The following is a 23,689-nucleotide window of genomic DNA, read 5'->3' as shown; positions in this document are numbered from 1 at the left end:
GTTTCCCAAGACTTGTTTTTTTTTTTACTTCGAATCCCTCCATCAAGTAGACGCTGTTTGAATTCATTACTAGGGAGAAATAAGAGTGTAATGAAATTACCAGTTTGTATTAAGCTGCTTTAAAATAGACAGAGTGCAGTGCGCGAAGCATTCGTTATATTAAATAGACACGAGCTTGTATGGTGTGAATATGAACGCAAGCGACGTCTCAGTACACCGTGTTTCATGTTTACAGCCTGTATAATATGAAATAACAGCGTTGTTATCTCTACAGATATGTATCTCTACAGATAAGCTGTAGATACGCCATCAACACGTCAAAAACTGTTTTCACTCTGCGTGGGATAAACAATCACCGATTTGAAATCATCTTTGGTGCTTTGCAAACTCAGTTCAAGGAGCATCACGTGTCAGTTTGTTAAAAAAAGAACCCGATTAACACGTCAAAGGTCTAATTAATGACTAATAATTGCCAAAAAATAGGCAAATTGTGAGACTCTGGTGTGTTAGGCCCAGATGTGGAAACAAACGGGTGAAGACTGGGCTCGTCCCCCTGAGCGGGAGTGAAGAGAGAACCTGTGGTGTCCCGCGGGGACGACTAACACCCCCATCATTATCTCAGCGGGCCTCGATCACCGGCCGAACAAAACCCGCGAGAGAGCTTGCAGTACAGTTTGTCGCTCCGATGATCGCTGCCCTCCCTTTGGCTCTATTCTTTAGGAACACCATCTAAATAGCACCCGTAGGAGGCCTCTGAATGCGTTGACAATCGTTTTCAATGGTCGTCTCCATTCTTAACAAATTGAGGTGTAATTTAAAGTGGCAATTACTTCTGGCCTGGGTAAACATACAGTAATTAAGAATTATTCTCTTCCATGCTATCCGGTCATTACTCGTAGCTGTAAACAATTATTTCCAGATTAACACCTTGTCCGATGTCTTCTGTGTTGAGAGCTAAGCTGACATCTTCCTCAAACGCCAACCATTTGATTTGTACGTAACAAGGTTGACCCCTTCCAAAGCTCTATCCGATCAGTCTGAAATCACTTATGTTGCTCTATTACATCTGATCGAGCTCAATTTTTTTTTAATTCACGTTTCCGTTTAACTCGTGGAAAAAACTTTCCTGTAATAATCTACAGTCCTTTTGCCGCATTATAACACTGTGATCGCATTTACTTTCGCACTGCAGAAAAATGTCCCATTTACCTTTGATTCATAGCTTTAATATTTAAAAAAAAATGATAATAAAGATCGCCACGTGTGATATATGAACAGTTACAACCAAAGCGCAACTGAGATACATAATTTATTGTCCACAACTTAAAAAACATGGCATGATGCACGAATTGGGTACTGATTTAATTCATTCGCTTTCAGCATTCCTTGCGTCTTTTCATCGAAAACTGTTGACTGCTTCTCTTTGCATGACTCCTATAATTTCGTACCTTATATACTTTCTTAGTTGGTGGTTTGTGTTGAAGAATATTTTGGGTATTGGTCATTCTGTTAATGACTGGGAACGTTCATTTTGGTTGACGGCTGTCATAACAATGTTTGCTTGGGCGCCCAAATTTATATTCGTCAATCTCTCCAAATTTATAAGCTGATATTTGTTAGTAAATTCTGTAAACGTTGGAAAAACATTATTTCTAAAACGCTGTCTCACTCCAGTCATTGCTTTTCATTGAAGTAACACAGATTATTTTCTACTTCACGTGTTGACAAATCTCAGATCAGTGAAACTGTTACCTTGTGTATATTTCAGCTTCTCACAAGTTTCCTGTCGTTCTGTTCCACGATTTCTTTTTCGATCATGTACTTCCAAGAACTTTTTAGTTCGAATCAGCGACACCAGTTTTTCTATCAGTATGTTTTCGTTACCCAGTACTGAAGAAGACAGGGCTTAGAAAATGTTTGTAGCTCTTTAGGCTCTGGAGTAAAGAAACTCGCCAAGCGGCGGATATCGGGAACACGCGCGAGCTCCAGCTTCGAGCCAAACCATCTCAGCCAGTCCGCCGTTTGATTGACAGTCGTCTGTTTCGCACGAGAGTTGGGCTACACCCCTTGTCGGTCAGGTGGGCGGATTAGCGGGTAAGACAAAGGCTTATCATAACGTACGGCCCCTAAAGAAGAGAGGCCAGGGTTAGAGAACGGTTAAATACCTTTGACATGTCCACAAAGCATTCTGAAGCAGGAAATTATAGCCGTGCTGGAATAGTAGTATACGAGGTATGTTTTGTACCTATTGAAGGCCGATATTGGCAGTATAGAAGATTGGAGTAGGCTCTAGAGGTAGTCATCAGCGGTGCTAATCGGACCGAATGAGACGGCTATTCAAGCATTTACCGACGGGGGCCGACCTAGCATCATAACTATACAACACTAGGCGCTCTCAAGGACTCTTCAACGACTAAACTCTTTTTTACTCGGAGACAGACAACGTGTCAATAGGACTTTAAGTGTTATACAAGTCTGAGACATTGCCTACACCTTCACACCAGCATGAATTCTCTCTTGAGCTCGGCAGCGTCGACTTTGCCAAGTCTACATGGTACATACAATTCCGGAAGTCACTTGGGACCAGTCTTCTCTCATCAAAGACCCTCGTTCGCTATACAGGAGATTTTGGGGCTTGCACCATCATGTAAGCAGACGAACGCGTCAGACCTGCACTACGACGCAGGAGCTTCGGGGGTTATGTTTCTGCCTAGTTTTACCTCAGCTGGCCTGGCCGTCGACTCTCAGCCTCCTCTGTATCATCAGAGAGACTTCAGGGACAGTCAGATCGACCCTAGGATGGATCCCAGCCCCCCGTCCTACTACCATCCCTGGAGAATGGACTTCAGCCAGGTTCCCCACCCTGGGGCTCCAACAGCTCCTACCCACAGACCGGGAATGAGCAACAACGACACCGATCTTTTCGGATTTCGATCAAGAAATAATAACCAAGGTATGTTTTTTTTAACAATACATTGTAACTCGAATTGAAGTATATAGGATATTTTACCCAGAATATATGACCAGGATATGATGCAGAAGTACCTACTTTCGTATGCGACAAGTTTTTCTGAATAAATGATAAAATATGCACTTTTCTAAATTTATGTTTGAGATTCCAAGGCTGTGTATATATCTGAAAAAAGCTTGAGTAGGGTACCATGTTATATCTTGTGGTTAAAATTCAAGACATGTGTGGAAAACTGACCTGAAATTAATCGATTAAATGAATGTAGTATCAGATAAAAGACACTACTGGTTTCAGGCAAATTTCAGAATGTCAAAATTAGAACGATAGATAAAAATACAATTGTTCCAGGTGATATATGTGCAACGTGAGTACAAATTTTAATGACTTTCAAACGTTTTCAAACCTTTAGGAAAACATGTATTCAAAGGAGACACATCAACATGGGAAGTTTATAGTCATACAAATGAGATGGGGAATTAAAAATAGTTTCTGAGCCTATAGCCGTGTTTGAGATTACCTGACATATTCGTGATTCCATATTCTGACAAAACCATCGGTATAGTCTGAACGTCCCCTGGATGTCTGTATGAGCATCATCTGTTCTTGGTGAGCTCCAACCATATAGAAATCGTATATGCTTTATTAGCCATAATATCCCGGCTGCTGTAGCCAATTACCAGATGCTAAACAATAAATCAGACTGACTTTGACATGCAGGGATAATAAGTATTGTTGTTCCATATCTGTGGTAAAATGGACACCCAGAAGTATGCCACTGACATCATTTCTCTGCTGCCCTCAAGCGAACATCCCGGAAGTAAAAATGAGATCTGCTTCGAAAGCAACACATCTTCCCGCATATATATATATATATATATATATATATATATATATATATATATATATATATATATATGCGACAGTGGGGTATTTTTCAATAATATCAAACAGAATACTTATTGTTCTGTGTTAATCTAAGAAGAAGCACGCACTAAAATTGTAGCAAAACTTTTCGAAACTTTAGATAAAAAAAATATAATTTGCACTTATTTATTTATTTGACTATTGTTTAACGCCATAGTTAAGAATTTTAAATATTACAGAAAAGTCATTAATATTATGGTGGGTCAGCCCTCGATGGAGAAACGTCAGTATTGATTTTTACGGCGGGAAATCGTAAAAGACGATACAACTTTGGTATGTAATTGTAAATAACTAAGCTCAAAATACTTGCAAATATTACTTTAGGACACGATACTTTAGGGGAGGAAAGTATGTCTCAATTGCATTAATGCGTTTTCTCTATGTATTAATACTCGATGAAGTGACAAACCTTCTGTATTCGATCGTTTTAAGTCTTTAAACTCCCCAGTCCCATCCAGTGACGACAGAGGTAGAATTTTAGTATTATTGATTATATTTTATAGTTGTTGTGTAAAGTTAGTATATTTCTTGGAAAAAAAGTACTTCCCCATTATTACAGGTAAAAGTAAATTAAATATTTTTCTCTCTTGCTGTTTGTGAATTGTTTATTCTATGTGCTACATGCATGACGATTTAATAGTCTCCATGCAAAGATCCAACCGTCCGGACGGGTATATATGCGTTGCAATCAACGCCCAAGAAAGCAAACGTCACCAAGCAGTTACGGTTACCCGTTAACAGCCCTTCACAAAATCTCTCTCTTTACGATTTATCGGTGTTGACAGATAATACAACAAATCACTTAGCCCCGCGTGTTCACGGGTGTTGGGGGTAAGCAGGTTCTCCTTAACCCAATGTAGCTCAGTACAGCGACCTGTCTATGCCATCCCGTGCAGCCGACCCGAATTTTAGGGGGAGGCAAAGTTATTCTGTCAGATGAAGTGCTGTTTGTAGTTCGGACCGGCTATACTTGACTGACACAGCCCACCCAGGCTCAAACCAAGCTGGCTGTCCGATGAACACGCCTCTGACCACGCTCGAAACTGACAAGAAAATGACTGAATTCTAAATTATTATTAAAAATAAAATACAAATAAAAAACAAACGACTATGGCTACGAGACTGAAAATTATGTTAAAAAAATAATGTAATACAAATGTAACTCTAAAACATAAAATCAGCTTAAGTGAATGAGATATATTAAACATTCATGTTATAAACGTAATTTTCAGAAACTGATCTCTCATTCTCTCAAGAAGATTTGTCCAAAATGAAGACTATAATGTTTTGTCTAAATGCCTTTTGCTATAATATATATTTCAACAAATTAAGATTTAAGAATCGCCAACATTGTCAGACTCTTGATAATAAGGGGCTAATATGGTCTATAAGACTATTAAATTTGTTCATGTAGTACGAACACCTCTCCTTTAGCTATTATAATATATATATATATATATATATATATATATATATATATATATATATATATATATATATATATATATATATATATGCAAATAAATATTTCTTTTGCGATGAAATTTTCGAAAAATGTTCATTTATACAGTCGTGCTCGACATTGGTTTAAATAATTATTCTTATACAGGCTTAATTATTGTTTCTAATTACATTTGGGCAATCCGACAGAAGAACAAGTTCGTTATTGCATCTGGACAATCCGACAGAAGAACAAGTTACTGTAAATATCGCTTAAAAGTAACACTTTTTTCAGCAGTTTTTTTTTATTTTTAATTAAATACAGTTAAGAAGAAAAGTGTTTTTATCCAGAAATCAGTACGATCAGTTTTGCCGCTGTAACTTATTTTTCTATACATACTTAATGTTATTTTATTATTTTTCTGCAATACGCTTAAACATTATAAAAGGCTACTGCACACATTAGTCATACAGCGCGACAATGTATACAGTATATGATAGTTGGCAGCAAATGGTCAACTGTTTGTCAATTTATCTCAGTTATGGTTTTGTTCTAACCTATACAAATAATAGCAGCTTATACAGTACCATATATAGTACCATCGTTTACGCAGAATTAGGTAAAATTGCAGTGATTCACACAAAAAGCTATGTTGCCATCATATTTAAAAAAGAATGACATAACAACAGTAACTTGTATATCTCATTTTTCTGTTTGAAAACAAATATTTGCCGAACGCGTCATCATATACATTTTATCCAGACTTCTTAAAACTCTTGACTAGATGAGTTTGTTTACCATAAGAGTGAATATTTCAAGTGTATACATAACATATACATTTAAATGACAATTATTGATCAATTAATTTCTTTTTATTTTGAGTGTTTGCAGCCACATTATTATTAATATATATCTATATACCGTACCCAAAGGTCGTGAAGGCCAACCACACAATGGAGTCTAGAATTGAATTATGTATTGCAGGTGTCGTCAAATATTTACCAAATAAAACCCGAATAGGACTCACGCTGTTATCTCAATAGAATTAATTTTATGCAAAATATTCTGCACATATTTCTTTTGTTGCCTATAAATTTACAGCAATCTTATTAAGTCTATAATATAATTCAGTTTCTAAACGCTTAATTAAATTGTATATCAGCTTGCTCCATTGTCAGATCAGATATACATAGAGGCAGGCCTCCTCCTGTCGCTTTATTTCTACTTTGCTTAACTTTTTACTCATTTTATGTTATATAACCGTTATGGCATGCAGTATTGATGAAAAATTCAATCAGCATGAATTGTTTGACTCTATAACTGAATACACAGACTGACAAATGAAAAACTATCAATAAATAACACTATAATAACTCATAAACTCAGATCCTAAATGCTAACAATTAAGCGTGTGTGATTTTTTGGTATTTGTTTCCTTTACGCAAAATAGTTAGTTTTATTCAACACTTTCCACTTGAGTATAAATCAGAATCTCAGCATGAAAGTTGGGCTTACCAAAATTTACTTCAAAAAGTGATTTTTGTAGGCTTCGTATTGTAGTTTCGTCAATTCCAACCTCAACTGAGCTCCTGGTTGCAAAGGTTAGCATGCACACCTACAAGAGGTCTGATATTTTTTTGTGCTATAAAGTCGTTTTAAAGGCTCAAACATCAGTAAGATAAGCTGAATTTTAATCCCCAGTATATATATTATAAGGAGGAACTGCTAGAAGGTTATATTCGAGCAAATGAATAAAGGCAACCCGTAAGGTGCGCATACAAAAGTGTAATCCATCACCTGGTGTCAGGTGTATATAGGCAATGGACGTGTAAAGACAATATTTGTCGGTAAAGACAGCGCTTGGTCGGTCATTCATCAAGGTGCTAAAGGTAAAGACAAGTTGAGAGTTAGGCTATAATACCTACCGCTCGTGTATGTAGGAATTCTTCCATATATTTACACCTTGTAAAGTATAACAGTGGGTCGAAGAATTTTCAAGTTGCTGTACGTTTTTCAGTTCGTCAAAACCTTGTCTTATTCCCTTATTCAGTTTTGAGGCTTTCGGGCTTGCCCTCATGCATCTTTGTTTGTCAGTGTGGTATACCCGTCAGTAAGGCACTATAATTGTACTTTATTTCGCTAAACCGTTCCGTTGTATTGTGCCATAAATGTCTGAATTATTGCAAAATTAGAGCATGCACATATGCATATCAGACCATTACCTTTTATTTTAGCAGAGGAAAATATGTGAATGTGTGAATATGTGAAGCATGCGAACTGAGTATTAAATCCCGTATCAAATTGTACTGCGAATCAAATTACGGCCTTGAGAATGGTCTTTCAAATTCAGTAAATATTGCTATGTGTTTACATTTCAGCATAGATAGCTGTCATGAAGTCAGTTAGATTCATGTACCGTTACGTCCAGAGTTTTATATGTGCAATAACGGTTTCTCTCTTCCATATAGCCATTAGCACTTGTTGGTTATACTTTTCTTTGGCTGGTTTTTGAGCCACAACGTTTCCATATGGTATTGTGTACTGGAGGCGGTACCAGCATTTCGCTCAGTTTGTACACACAGACATTCACTATCTAAATACACGACCATATGCTGGAGAAGTCTTTCCTCTTGTCACAACGTGGGTCTGGTAAGGAGAAAAACGGTCAAAGAAAAAATAGCCGCGAAAATAGACAGGAGAATAATTGCTAATCGGTGCCGCGAAGTCTGCTCTTGTAGATCTACGTTCCCTAACTCGGTCCGAACTTTCTCTGAATTTACAAATCAACCACCCAATCGCCCAGATTTTGCCCACAAGTGTATATTTTTTCGAAAGTACCGAATTTTAGAATTACCGTCAAAATAATTGGCCTGGCATTTTTTTCGTGCGTAAACGGTGATAAATATTTCTGTAAGAGTTTGCTAAATTAAGCTTCCTTTCACTCTTATATATAGGCCTATTTTTCCCGCACATATTTAAATGATACAACGGTATGATGGATTTCCTGTCTGCTCTTTCGAACTTTGTACCGTAGTGTTTTTGTCTAGTTAGACACAGTTACCATAGCCGTTACACGAAAAGTTGCATAAATTATTGTTCTCAGTGATGAAATAAAGTTTTAGACATTAAACCGTCGATGACATAATGTTCATAAAATAGAGTAGGCCAACAATTCTAGAATCCTCGTTAGTCAGTGACTGATGGGAGAACATTGTTCCGCCCCTTAGCAACTACGGATCTTCCTGGACAACATCCTCGGGCGGAGACAGTGTTGTTGTTGTTGACAGTATATGGATGCCTAGTTGAAGGGCTGTATCCCTGCCAACCTACTCATCGTCGTAAAGGGTCGTGTCTGGGTGGGTGCCCGTGTGCTCCGCGGTCTGCCCAGGGGGATTCCTGCACCCTGACACTATCTCCCAGCACCAGACACCTGAAGTCCGACCAGGAGCGTTCAGACCAGGCTAATCCCACATTACAGCACTCAAATCAACAGTGTTATCCGAGCGATGAGAAATCATATCTCTTGTCCGATTGCCCTAACAACAGTTAAACATAGTACAGATATACGCTCAGTGATTTAGTTTTATAATTTTCAACTGGTCCAATGTAATGCAAGATGCATATATTATATTATTGTAGTTCGGTGGCATGACTGACTCAGTATGAGTCATTATTAGCTTTAACCATTGTATATTTAAATATTTGCACTGTCAAAAACTTTATGTGCACACTAAAAATCGGTTCCTAATTGCCAATAGTGTTGTTTGCGAAAGTCAAAAGAAGTCATTCCCATGATATTCGCAAATGGACAATGAAATATTCAATTTATACTAATATAAAAGACGACAGCATAGGGAGTAAAACCACAGCAACTATTGCATTGTGACAGCTGGCAAATGTTCACACGTAACCGGCGAAATTCGTTCTCTTGTCCGATAACCTTAGTGTGGGGTTTTTCTAACTCTTCACGTGAATGCTTAAAACTAGCAACTTATACCGCCCCCTAGCACTATATGACATACAAATAATTAGGTAAGAAAACAGAGCAAATAACCTTGTTGTATTGCAAGATCGTATAATAATGTATACACTGTCGAAACAAACACAATCATTTGTATTTCACGAGTACTTGTGTGAAGTACATGTATTAAAATCTCAAGTCAGAGATCAAGAGATCGTATACTTGCAAACAAGAATCATTTGTCTTTCAAGACTGCTATAAGGCTTAAAATTTATGCCAAAGCTTTCTTGACTAAATAAGATGAATTTGGCGGTTTTGTTGCTGGACACCTGGTCATCAGGATAATTGGATTATACCGTATTACCTGGCCAACATGTCAACCACACCAGGCCTCTTGGCATCTTCGCTGTCGGCTTCCAGCCGGAAAGGACCAGCCTCTTCGAAGGTCAAAGGTACTATGAAAGACGAATCTCAACAGGTGGTCTCCGCTTGACATTGGCTACTAATCAGGCGGGAAGTTTGATTGGTTTCCTTTCTCAAGTCATCGACGCGGATGGTACACACCAGTAATCTTAACAATAGCAATTAATACTCATTGTAAACTGAACAAGTGAACAAATAGTTCTTTTAAGTTACAAATTCCATTGAAGTCTTCAACATGCAATATTTACTATCCTTTGAAAATGTGTTAAACGAACAATACATGAAGAACACAGGCATCTCCAAATCGCAAATTAAAGGCACTGAATTTAAAACTTAAATTGCTTCACTTTTTTCTCAGTAAAGGTGCCGACAAGAATTAAAACGCAATCACGCACACTTTGTGTAATTTTATCAAGGTAGCGTTTATGGGTTTACGGTTGTGAGGTCTGAGCTGTGTTCACTTTGGCGATTCAACCGTAACATTCTGATAAATAGACTGTAAGTCAGGTCATCTCTGATCATCAACCAAGCATTTGAAGTTCCAAAAATGAAAGTAATGTGAAAAAGTTATAAAGTTATAAAACATATTTTGTCACAAAGAAGTAACATTCACTTTAAATTTGTGGTATTAGCTAAATCCAATATATGTCACGCTTTTTTCAACGGAAGCATTAGAAAAGTCACCATGCTTAATTATCCGTGTAGTTTTTTCTTACGTATACGGTACACTCCTTCGTCCCTTTTAGTCAAAACGCCAGTATCTGAACCAAGCAAACAAATCGAACATTTTTACAGGTCTATTCGAGCTTCATGTAAATATTATATGATGTATCCGGGATACTTATAACCATTTATGTTCCCATTTTATAAGTGAAAATTAAGCACATTAATTTGTATTTAAATGATTCGTTGGACATCGTGAGAGCCAAAAAAAAAAAATTAAAGAAATCGTGGTTGCGATAGACGTTAGCCATTTATTCAAGAATTTCGCCCACATTGTTAGTTTTTCCGTGTTCTTGTTTGTTAATTTGTGTGTCTTGTGTCAGGTCTTTCGCCTTATCTACCAATGTGTCAGCGGTGTGGGCGAATCCGATCGCTATCAGCTCTCCAGCTGCCAATCAGAATCCAGCTCGGTTGGTGACGGTGTCACGAGAGCCACGCGTTATCTCACGTTAGTTGTCATCCCGCTGAGCGGATGGATATCTTGCTGTTCAGTACATCTAACAACCTCTGTATGAATTCCACGAGAACATCGGAACATTCCGCCAAAACAAATAATTCCGCCTTCAGCATCAGTAATTGAAAACTGTAAAGCTAAGGGTTTAGTTTTCAACATGGCGTACTTGTCACGTGACACGATTTGGGCTAACAAATGGGCCTCACAAATCTGTTCAGCGAATATCCAGTGTATGAAGTGTTTCGTTAAAATATATTCCACGCATGTAATAATTCAGTCAGCGTAAATTGTATAAAAAGGATTGTTATTTTATTTTGTTGAGTACATTTATTTTGATCAGTATGAGAAATAAAAAAAATGTCACTGTGTGATTGCCGAAAGGATTAGTTATCCAATATACCCAGACTTGGCCAAAAATAAAACAAGTATACCCTCTTCTTATTTCACTAAGCCAGTTTTAAGTTCCTTTAACTATTTCTACACTGTTCTTGTGAACGTGTCATGTATAATTGGTTTAAGTTTCGGGAGGTAGGGGGCGTGGTAACGGTCTCCAATTGACAAAGTATGTGAAGAATTCAACGATCATATCTCATCTGTTCTGATCTCCAGGGCAACGTCATTACACAGAGAGTGCATGGTGCATGATAGAGGAATGACTGGCGTATAGACAACACTTGACTTTGTCTTGTGCAAACACACATGTACGTGCGTGTAACGAAAGACGAATTATGTGTTGAATTAGCTATCTTCATACTGTGTGGTGCACATTTAGATAACAAATGGTTTCAAAACTTTCATTCTCATTATACTTTTTTATATATAGCATTACTTTCCGAAAAGGAAATTAAAAAACATTACTTGCAGGGTATATGAACATTGCAATACTATAAAAGACGTACAGCATAGAGAGTAAAACCTGAGCGGCGAACACAGTATGGCTAATGGTCACATCAAACGGCTCTTTCAAAGTCTGATTTACCAAAGCGTTATACAGGTTTTTGATGGATAAGTTTCCTTGTAGTCATTCGGTACCCTTTTTATTGAACAGACGACACGTGAAATTATTTTTGGTTTCACGCGGTCGTTCTTTTAAAATGAAAATGCTGAAGAGAATATATATATTTTCGTGATAATTAAAGTGCCAACGTACGCTGTGATGAGAAACAGTAAGACTTAATGTCCTGTTTCCAAAACAGTTTTGTTACTTGTGATGTGTAATAAATTATTGCTGTTACATGGGTTATGCTGAGAATCCTCCATTCATAATGTTTCATCTATCAAGCCACTTGTGAGGGGGGGCCTTGGTCTTGGTCGGAAATGTTGGTCACTTATATATATATATATATATGGAAATAAATACACTTTGTCTCATATATAGTCTCTGTGATGAAAAACTACACATATTAGCAAAGATGTATTCAAATCCATTCTTTATTAAATGGTAAATTTCTCTCCTCTTTTAAATATATTTAAAATACTTACTAATTTTATAATAATGCCAACATTTTAGATGTAACTTTTGAATCTAAAAGGAAGAAAAATAGGGGTATCGTTTATATGTCCTGTGCTCTTTCTAACTTACGACAAATTTCGGTGTCTAGATTTGCAAAAGGAACCCATGGAATTAATGCAAAGTGCTCTGGGATCTATAGATCAAAAACGAAAGTAAATGTGATGTTTCACGCAGATGCATGAAAAAGCTGTAGAACAACTTACTATAACAGTCGCTGGATGGTTATAAAAAAATCTCTGTCTTATAAATTAGATACTTTCACAGCTGAAATGAATTGCGTAGGAACAAAATTCCAGGGGCCGATTCTACAAAGACATTTCTGACTTAAGCGAAAATGTTGAATACGGTCTTAAAGCTTATTTTTAGGAGTTATTAAGTAAAATTTTGTCCACTTCACCAGTGTTGTCCTAAGACAAATGTACCCAAATTTGAACTTTCAGTACCACAAAAACGAGCTTTTCGGAAAGGTTTTAAATTTTGACAAGTCAGAAATGTCTTTGTGCCATCGGCCCCAGGTACTAAATGTCTCAGTAGCTATATATTTTTTACCGTTTCCTCTTATGTAAATTGTATTCATAATGCAGACACTTTTGTGAGGTCCTTGTCGTAGGCATGTGCATAAAGACTTCCAATAATGGGCGCGTTTATTCTGTATGGTACTTACTGGAATGACGTATGTAGCATATTATTTTCGTTACCAATATGTCCATACGTCAGTGTGGTGTTAAGCCTTAATCATTCATGGTTACCAGTGTGGAAGTCTACGCTACATACATAGGTAAAATTGCAATATATCCCGTTTTTCATTTTCTCTTTACAGTTAGGTATAGTATCGCCTCACATGCAATTTGATGAATGTTGCATTGATCCTTACTCATGTGTATAGAAATATAGAAATATGAGATATGGTCTGGAAAAGTACGGGGTCAATTTCTCTCCAGCCTCAACAGGTAAATTGTGGGTTGCGGAAATAAGCAAACTGATTTGCCATTAGAGTATCGCTTTACGCTAACGAGTGGTCTCTAGGGGCTAGTCATCCTGGCGGAGTATTGTCACTAATTGAGCCAATCAGCACTGACAACCGATACGCCATCTTACCCGGTCTCGCGAGATCAAGGCGTTTGTCCATGTTCACACGGAGGGCACCTGTTTACTGGATCCAAACCGAGTCTGCAGTCCATATCAGAATCAACATTATCCAGTTTCACCCTTATCTTCAACTATATACAGTGAAACGAATTGCATTAAACACAAAGAACTCAATCCTTTCAAAAATCAAATTAATCTTCAAGAGCTCATATAAAAGTAGTAGACTAAATGTTACCACTCTGAAATTCGACATGGGCTTCATGTTTGTTTCTATATTTAGGTTTTTATGAAACCATCTTCAGGAATAAAGAGGCTGCTAGCAGTAATAGTATATACATATACACACTCGGGCAAAGCAGGGGGCCAGACACAGCTGACTGGCAAGACGTTGTTGGCCTAGAAGTCTAGATGATTTCTTAGTGAAAGCCATACGAACAGCATTATTTGAAGGAAATAATTAAATAAATAATAAGATCATACATAAGATAATATATCTTGTATATAATTAAAGACGTACCGCCTATAGAGTAAAACCAGAGAAATTAGTGAAATACGGCCTCTTGTCAATTTACCACAGAGTTTTAATTTAACTGTTCATGTTAATACATTTCTCTCCGTTTTCAAATATTCTTAACATCTATTACCTATGAATTTTATTATTATTTAACTGCTTAAATTATCCTGTATATTAAAGTGTCTTATATGTATCTCACTTTCCACAGGCATGGAGCACGAAATGACATCCCCTTCTCGGCCATCTGATCCTTCTCACAATAAACAGAAACTTCGAAAGAAAAGGCGACACAGGTAAGAGAATGTATTATAAAAAAGGTATTATATTCTCCAGACTTCTGAAGAGGCAATGTATGTTTTGAGAGGCTATTGATATTTTTTTCAGCGTTACTTGCCTGGTCGTTTTTCCTTTTTTCAATGCCTTTTTGCAAAATGGCAGTATTGATATTAACCCGACGTTAGATATGTATAATCGGCGGTGAAATGTGCTGCTTCTTTATTCTTTAAAGAATGGAGCCGTTATTGTGAAAATAGGAAAATCCTTCCTGTTTCTTCCGTAGACATTTGGATTTTTTTCGTGAACAATACAACTATATGGAGTAAAAACGGTACAAAGTATCTTTAAAATGGAAACATATACTGTAATTCAAGAACATTTTGTTTATTTTTTTGGAGGAGGGGGATGGAGGTCATCTTCAGTTGATAGCAATCTTTAGCAGTGTTACAAATCAATACTTATATCGAATAGTCTTTTTGCTGTAAATGGTACAGGTGTATTGACAATATGAGGTGTATTGTGTTTCTGTAATTAGGGAGAGGTGCTCTGCCTATCAGGTGAAGTCACGTGCGTAATGGCCCAGTCGGTCTCGTGAGAAGCCAGTCGGTGATGTAGCAAAATGGAAGAGTACGGACAGTCATTACTGTTTCATTTGTCTGTATTGAGCACCATGTCGCACTCTGTGAGGATGCTCTAATTGACGGGGAGGGAAACGAGTTCTTAATTAAGATAGAGAGGTCGTTTTCGCAGGTACGGGGAGCGTGGCTGGCCGGGCTTACGCGCCGCCCTTGGTTCAGCCTTGGCGAGCTGCCGATGGCCGATACGGCATCCACGGAGCGTCGCACTCGGCGGCACCGCGGGACGGAGCTGAGCGAAGGCGCGGACTCGCACCGAGTCATCGATTAGACGTCAGCGTACGGCGCTCATCTCCGCCACCTATAGCCCTTGTCCGGGATCAATTAGCGACCGTCAGTCAAGTCCAGGGGAACTGCGGTCTCCGGAACACAGTCGATCAACGAGCCAGATCTTTACTCGCTCTGTAATTAATGGCCCTTTCCCCCTCCAGACCGATGTTTATTCTTATACGTTTGTAATTAGTTGTTTGTAGGGCGGTGGCCGCGCGGGTACGGAGCAACTACGATACGCTCTTCTCCAGTTTGACAGTTCCGTCTCGCTGTCATTTTTGCAGTCACGAGGACTTGAGAGTCCAGTGATCAAACGTCTGGAGACAGATCACGTCCTGTCAGATTGGCTGAATCCCGCAGACAACAGTGATCATTAGTTCCAAAATCAAGGGAAAAAAGAAAAAAAATATTTGAAGAATACGGCTGTTAGTTTATCCATTCCTCCTCCCCCTCTTCAATGTGACAGTTATGACTGATCAATGATTTATTGTAACAATCCATTCAGCTGACAGAAACCGGGATATTCTTTATTTAAGCCGGATCATGTAATTAGTCTAGGCCTTTATAAGCCAGTTATCGCGTTGTTGTTTTGTTCCCTTCTTTCTTGGCCTTATTTATTTCTTTGTCAGAAATCGGCGTCATTTGCTCGCCATGTTGGATTTCTGGCATAAATTTACCGTCCATGTGACAACATTATAGTACATGTAAATGACAACAACTTTGTAGGCCTTCATTGACATTTTAATTTCGAAATTTTGGTATTTATAATTGCTTCAGGGCAATCCCTGGGCTTCATGAACTGTGAGTAAAGTTTCCACTATAACGTGTGTGTGCGGTACTCCTTCACACCACACTGTCACCATACTTTAATCGTTGTTTGAGTTACATATGGGCTGTATATTATACACAACATCAATTTCTATGCTTTGAATTTTTTTTTTCTGTATTAAGCTTTCCAAATTATGCACATTGCATGTCTTGACATACACACAGAGACCCAACGTATATGTTTATATATTTTATATAATCTGTATTTGAATATAAATCGTAACGGCCTTTTACCTTTGAAATAATTAGCAAAAATTAAAAAAAAAAACAACACAAGAATATGTCAGCTGTACCCTTTATTCATCTCTAAGTCACCGCAGTGACAGAAGAATAGATACTTATATGCTAGTAACTGAAATAGAAAAACAATAATCATGTAATCAGCTGAGCTTAATGTGCGTGCTTGTTCCAGCAAACTCAAAGCCGAGTTTAAAAAATCTTTTCTTCTTTCTCTTTCTTTCAGGACAATTTTTACCAGCTATCAATTAGATGAACTGGAGAAAGCTTTCCAAGACGCTCATTACCCAGACCTCTATGCCCGGGAAGTGTTGGCTCTAAAAATCGATTTACCTGAGGATCGCATACAGGTGAGGATACATGTGCATCGTTTGATCCTCACTGTTAACCGTATCTCTTTCCAAACAAAATATACTTTGTTCCAAATACCGTTCTTTGCAGAATCATCTGATTTGATATTTTATACATTTAACCTATATGCTTCAAAATCAAGGGTATAGATTAGGATGGTTGATAGTCTTGGGACATCAACCGAAAATACAACTATAAAGCAATAAATAATTTTATTAATTAAATACACAAAATTAATGTATTACAAAAACATATAAATTACATTTAAATTTGGATGAAACGAACATGAAATTCATAATTACATTATATTATATATATAATGTAATGAAAGTGCGTTAAGAACGCATGGATAAATGGTCTGTCACAAAACGTTTATTTTCCACGTTGCTTACAGTTTTGTAAAAATAAATATACGTGATCGACAAACTAAGATTACTTCAATAAGAATAAATTAAAACCAACCAGTTCCTCGCCTTTAGGATTCTCCAGAAAATGCATGTGACACGTGCAGATTTGCGACGGGAATTGTATAAGAGTGACTTGAGTCGTTCCTTAAAACAATGAATGATTTGTCGTAATTTCCCGAAGCTCTTAATTATTGTCACATAGCTGTCACCTATATATTCCTTCAGTGTAACAAAACATAGAATGCGCTTGAAATTTTCAAAGCGCACAGATGATGTATACACATGGTTTTAACGTATTTTGTTCCCTTAAAAAACAAGTTTGTATTTTCTGTTGAATTGAATCCCTTTTATCACCTGTCAACACATTTTACTAGCATGATGCAAAACTTGTTACTACGAACATGTCAACATTTGAAGTCAAACGAAGGTTTATATAAATCATTTATTGTCACGGAAATCAACAAAACACATTAATACGCCTGTCAGTGCATATTGCTTATTGAAGTACAGTCATCGTATCGTATTTAATTCGCTTACAATTGTCTCTAATAAGTATTTGATACTACGTATCCTTGTTATCTTTCGTCTGAGGATAACAATATTTAGAAATCTAAAAGGTGAAGGAATTTCACTGAATTTAAGCCCAAATTCTTTATATATAGATGTTTGTGAAAACGTGACTGGAACTAGACCGTGAATCAGCGTTTCTCGACTCAATGTTTAGCATATATTGTAAAATAGGTCTATTAATGAACTGCTTAAGCTTGTTCAAATGTTTCTGTTGTCAAGCGACTTTTTATCAGTTGCAACAAAAGTCCTCGTTATCTTCTTTTTCCTCCTCTCTTTGTACATCAGACAGAATGTGGATGTCTAGAAAAGCATAATTGGAAAACTTGTTATTGATTGTGATTTTATGCTCAGCACTGCAACTTCAGGATGAAGCGTGTCGTTGATTAACACTCGAGCTTGACGTCTTGGATGGCATTCTTTGTCACGTGACCAGCTGATTGTCGACACACGCATGCCCACTGTTCCCGGAAACAGCACGCGGTGATCTTTACGGAACTTGAGACGCAGCCTCATTTGTCCCCGGTGATCTGTCTGTATGTCTGCATCTCGACGTTCTGCCGTGTCACAAGACAGCATGCTATACATCAGATATTGTTTCTTCAAAATCTCTAAACTGGGTGACAGGAAATATCGCTTGTCTCGGATGTTCGCATCCTTTTATCTTGATCGGGGTGTGAAACGGTCGCTGCCGAGGCGAGATTCCGCCTAGTAAAACAAACTAAAATTGTCAGACAGAACCTAATCTAACTGGGGCTTGTTTTTCTATTTAGTTTATCGACCGTGGAGCCAAAGTGAGGCAGACAATCCCAACGCGAGACGACTCACTGAGAAGATATGTTAAAGTCTATACTCTGACACATTGAATCCGAGCTGAGTGCCATCAGGCGGCCTGGTGAGGTCCGTTTGGGCAAGGCCCTTGCCGGTGGCACTTGGGGGGCCGAGAGGTGACCAGCAACCCTTGGATCCGGTTTTCAACGGTTTAAGTGCGTCGTTTGTTTGGAAAATCTTAACGGTGCAGCGGATAAGGGAACAGGAAGAGATTTAGGATATCACTGACTCCACCGACATTGTCTCCGACAGTAATTGCGGAATCGAGCGATCCATTCTCCGTGTGTAATGACCACTATAACGGAAACGCACGAGTCTAAATGCCGAGCTTGGGTTTCTTCGACTCTGTAGCAAATTAATTCGCCATGTCAGAGGCGGCGAAGTGGCAGGGACAGGTGCGCCCCCTACCGGATAAGCGTCGCTAAGTTAGGGTAATTCCCAGACTATTTAACACGTGCGAAAAGTGATGCGGTCTGGCAGTTTGCATCAGTGTTGTTTTTATAGCAAATTTTAGATACCTCATCTTGTTGCCCTGTGGATTCGTGGCTCTCTAATGGGATAGGGAAAAAAGAAATAAGCCCAATTGCTCAGCCTTCCTCTCCATCAACACTACACGGCCCAGTCTGTGACGACAGAAAATATCATTTAGGCAAAACTTTACGTTTTCCTTGTAAAAGGTCCATCAAGAATGGCAACATATTGGAGTGATCGGCGGAGAAAAAAAAAAAAAAAAAAAGAACAGACGACTGGTGTCGAGCTCTGCTTGGAAAGCTGTCGTGTCCGTCAGACATAGAAACTCCACACGTGATGCTAATCGCACTCTCCTGGTATTCGGCACTCACCCGCAAACCACACTAATTACGGTCCCGTCGTTTTTTACCCGTCATTGTATACTTGTTGTTTTACTTCCAGTTTTAGAAAAAATATGTGAATAATGATGCAATCTTGAGATCTTAACGAGCTTGGCCGAATGGAAAGGGCAACTGTTCAAACAGAAAGGGTGTACAAACTTCCGAAAACATATACTCAACATCCTTTCACGGTCGACCGCATGCTTGGATTGATTAGGTTCATATTTTCAAATTAGACCGGTTGAGTGGCACGCATGGTCAAATCAATGCTGTAGCAATAAGTGAACGAGTCAATAAGGGTAACTAAAAGTCGCGACATGAAACACCGCACAACAACAGAGGAATATGCACAGAGCGGTTATTCCCATGCGAAAACAGTATCACATCTTATATGTACTTGCACCAGCGATTATCTTTAATAACACCAGAATATATTTTTCGCAGACAAGAATATTTCACTTATGCGACGACCCAAGCAAGGGGAAAACGCACGACCATCCGAAGGTTGTTGACAGATCTTCCCACAGAATATTTCATATATACGACGGCGGCCAGCATTAGGGTGGGAGGAAACGGGCAGAGCCCCGACGAAACTCACGACCATTCGCAGGTTGCTGCAAGACCTTCCGACGTACGGCCGAGACCGCATTTGTGTGCGGGCCCTGAGTCATTATGCTGCGCTGTAGCACTCTAACCACTCTACCACGGCGGGAACTGAAACGTTCTGAAAATCTCAACGTGCAACGTGAACATTCTGTGTGTAGGAGTAAACACAGTCATGTTGAATAACCTTTGCATTGTCTCTTCATTCTTATCAGAAAAGCCCGTGTTTTTACGATGACATTTTTCCATGTGATCACGTGCATGGCTTGACCGTTCATACGTCATTGATAGAGCATTCAATGTTACAATTTAAAATTTTCAAATTCGCCAAAAAAGTGCACCTTCAAGTAAAGCTCTCAAACTAATGTTCAGTCTGTTAAACTTTACATATCTTGGAAATTGTCACATGTGCTTCTTTTGCAACCTTGATTTAAATGAGTATATATATATATATATATATATATATATATATATATATATATATATATATATATATATATATATATATATATATCTTGAGTCTTTCGACAGCTGTTGAGTATGTGGAATTACATTTTCTTTCTCGCCCCTTAAGTGTTCTCATTTCATCACTTTCCACACAAAACAATCCGGGATGATAAGACCATATTGTGTTACTGACTCACGCGGGATTTCCCGAGAACACCTCGCCATATCAAATCACCGTTTATTTTCGCACTTAGGCTGTCTAAAAACCTTGAATGCTATAGTTAGACGTACAATGGCTCAGGGGATTGGAATAACGCCATTTCCCATGAGGTTATCTGAAACAATCAATAAACCCGGAGATATAGATGTCACACGAAACTCCTTCAAACTCAAGCCTGAGTGTGTGAATGGACGAATAATGCACTTTTCTTACAAAATGACGATATCTGTAATAGAAAAAAAGAAGAAGAAAGAAGTTTATCCACGGGAAAAGCTGACTAAAATGGGTGACCAGTAAACTATAAGATGACTTATTTCGGATGGTAAATCGACTGTGTATTTTTTAGTATATCAACCAGATGTAAAAGAACTATGAAATCACTAATAACCTTATATTTCCTCTCAAATGAAATACCCATTGTTTCGTCTCAAGGAAGATGTATGGTAGAACGAAAAGTGCACCAGTGGCCACCTGTCGTGTCGAAACAAACTTTTTAGTGCCAAGAACTATGTTTCCAATGTTTCCAGCTAGGCATCAGTCTGTCCATGCAGGAGGCCTATATAAATATCACGACATACCATACAAGCTATTCCGGAATGCGTCGTGCATGGATGGAATACAGGCGTCATGGCAGATTACCAGTTATTAACTACAATTGACGTTCCAGGTCAATAAGATCAATTCCGCAAGATCAATTTCTAAAACAACGCCCAACACAAACCACCAAAGAACTAACAAAGCATATTAATCATGTGAAAGGAAACAGTAGATAGTTTTCATCGATGACGGAAAGTGATGTGACTGCTTTAATGTTGAAAACGGCATAACACTCAAGAAATATCGACACCTACTATCATATTACTTTCAGCGTTGCATCTTTTTAAATGGTTGTGTAGTTTCGTGTTATATTTAAACAGAGAAAATTCAGCTAGTGTTTTCTTCCTACAGGTGTGGTTTCAAAACCGAAGAGCGAAGTGGAGAAAAACCGAGAAGGAATGGGGAAAGAGCAGCATTATGGCAGAGTACGGTTTATACGGCGCCATGGTTCGACACTCGCTCCCCCTACCGGAGACCATCGTCAAATCAGCGGAAAAAGGCATAGAGAACTCGTGTGCTCCCTGGTTGTTAGGTAAGACCTTAATGTGAATTGAATGAAAAATATGTTCTATTACCAGTACCGTAGATATACTAGCGTATAAAATGCCATGTTTGGTTATAACGGCTAACAAGCCCATTATTTGGTATTGTGTCTCATTTTGTCAATATATGTGGCAAACATGTTTTATGTTCTTCAGGTAGTTTCCGATATTTGAATCTGACACTAGTGGAAATTAATGGTTAATCTGTTGGAAGTAATCACTTCTCCTGCATTAAAACTAAGTACGGTACACATCTATTTTAATTTGCAGGAATGCACAAGAAGTCGATTGAAGCATCGAAAAAGATGAATGAAGAGGACAAAGAAGAGAGCGATGAAAGTCCAGTGAAGACACCTCCCAAAGACATCCGGTCTGAGAGCATAGCGGCACTTCGCGCACGCGCACAGGAACACAACGCCAAAGTGATGCAAGCATTTCGGGAGATCGGCGGCAATGGAATATCAGCGTCATTAGAAATCGGTGGCAAACTCGATGACAGTTTAAATGACTCTACTTTCTCGGACAGTCAATGTAGTTTTAGCGACGGTAATTCGGAAAGATGATCGAGCGAGATTGATATGAAAAGAACTCTCTATATAAATATCTATATATGTTTCTGGATTCACACAAATTGTTGTTATTGTATACTCTTCTACGGTACGGGATCGTCTACCAGTTCATAGTCTTAATTATACGGAAACAGATCTGTTGTGGTCTGAGTCAGCCATTAATCCAAGATGACGGAACCTTTGTAATGGGGCATTCTCTGAGAATGTGAAACAAGTTGAGATAATAGCAACAACAACGGTGCTTTTTCTCCCCCTTTGGAACGCTGAACGCCTACGGTATATAGGGAGAGACTATACTGTGTTCGGCACGCCAAAGACGGATCGCTATGTGCTGAAAGCTGTTAAAAAAAGAGAGACTTGAACTTTTATCTTAAGTTTTCACACCAGTTTTCAATAGTCTAAATAAGCTGTTCAGATCTACTCTCTTTTCCTTTGAATCAGCTTTTCACTGATAAGGCTAATCTTGGCTATTTGTCATGACAATTCTTGTGTAAATATGTTTTCGTATTTAAGAGGAATAACAAACATACGCCTTTACCCTTTCCTTTCTGCTAGAGCTTTTTATCTGTCTTTGACCCTTTAGCTCTTTAAGCCGAGTACCTCTCGACACTGGAGTGGCTCCGGTCAAATCAGTTCTCGATCTCGGTCCCCACAACCCCGCCCTACCCTACAACTGTACTCCTTTAACATGTTTTCGTGTTAAGGCGACTACTGAGTACTAGTTAGAAGTAGATTGATTTACATCGGCTTTTTCACTTCTCCTTTGATTTTTTCACGGGATCAAAATAAACGCCCTTCGTACCATAGTTGCATACCTGATCGATATGATATTGATCGCGCATGACGACAACAAAGGTTCTGTGTTGCTCGGGGCGTTTGGCTAATTTGTTATACAGATATATACAGGCCAGTGTCTAAAACAGACACATATGTGTGTATTATGTTAGATATATATAATACATACATGTATGACGATCTCATAAGTACACACAGAGAACCGCTAATCATGTAAGAACATCAAACAAATGCAGGCAGAAATACAAATGATCTGCAAAAGAACATTTTGGCATATTTTCAGAAATGTAATCAGTATAAGTAAAGACTAAAAGAGACAGAGGCCCGATAGCATCATGACTTAAGCAGAATATGATAAAAACAAAATGCAGTGATGTTTATCGGAATTTTTTTTGATGTCAACACGGCCCACGATCCAGGACGAATATATATGAGCAGTGTGGATACAGGCCCATACGTTTTGATAACCACTTGCAATCTGGGAATCAGCCGTTTATTTCTTCATTTATTTATTTGATTGGTTTTACGCCGTATTCATGTGTATATTGGTACAGTGAGACATTCGTCTCATCCAGACACCTTCACGTTGCCTTAACGATTGTTCATGTTTTTAGGCCCGCAGGTCAAGCGGGACTGAGTACAGAGCCATA

General features: G+C 38.3%; 1 protein-coding gene across 1 annotated transcript; it reads left to right on the top strand.

Annotated features, from left to right (window-relative positions):
* The first annotated feature begins 2,505 nt into the window (after positions 1–2,505).
* LOC135467095 (visual system homeobox 2-like) lies at positions 2,506–22,238 on the top strand. The gene is made up of 5 exons (XM_064744856.1): positions 2,506–2,953; positions 14,222–14,306; positions 16,486–16,609; positions 21,485–21,665; positions 21,946–22,238. The coding sequence occupies exons 1-5, from the start codon at positions 2,506–2,508 to the stop codon at positions 22,236–22,238; spliced, it is 1,131 nt and encodes a 376-aa protein (XP_064600926.1).
* Positions 22,239–23,689: the final 1,451 nt, after the last annotated feature.

This window comes from Liolophura sinensis, chromosome 6 (genome assembly GCF_032854445.1).
Source record: "Liolophura sinensis isolate JHLJ2023 chromosome 6, CUHK_Ljap_v2, whole genome shotgun sequence".
Taxonomy (NCBI): Eukaryota; Metazoa; Mollusca; class Polyplacophora; order Chitonida; family Chitonidae; genus Liolophura; species Liolophura sinensis.
This window is presented reverse-complemented; position numbering and strand designations above follow the sequence as displayed.

What these genes read in the sequence shown, in the direction of transcription:
- LOC135467095 (XM_064744856.1), top strand. Translation starts at nt 2,506, where the DNA reads ATGAATTCTCTCTTGAGCTCGGCAGCGTCGACTTTGCCAAGTCTACAT. An exon ending in CGAAAGAAAAGGCGACACAG is followed by an intron (nt 14,307 to 16,485) that starts GTAAGAGAATGT and finishes TCTTTCTTTCAG; the next exon opens with GACAATTTTTACCAGCTATC. An exon ending in TACCTGAGGATCGCATACAG is followed by an intron (nt 16,610 to 21,484) that starts GTGAGGATACAT and finishes TTCTTCCTACAG; the next exon opens with GTGTGGTTTCAAAACCGAAG.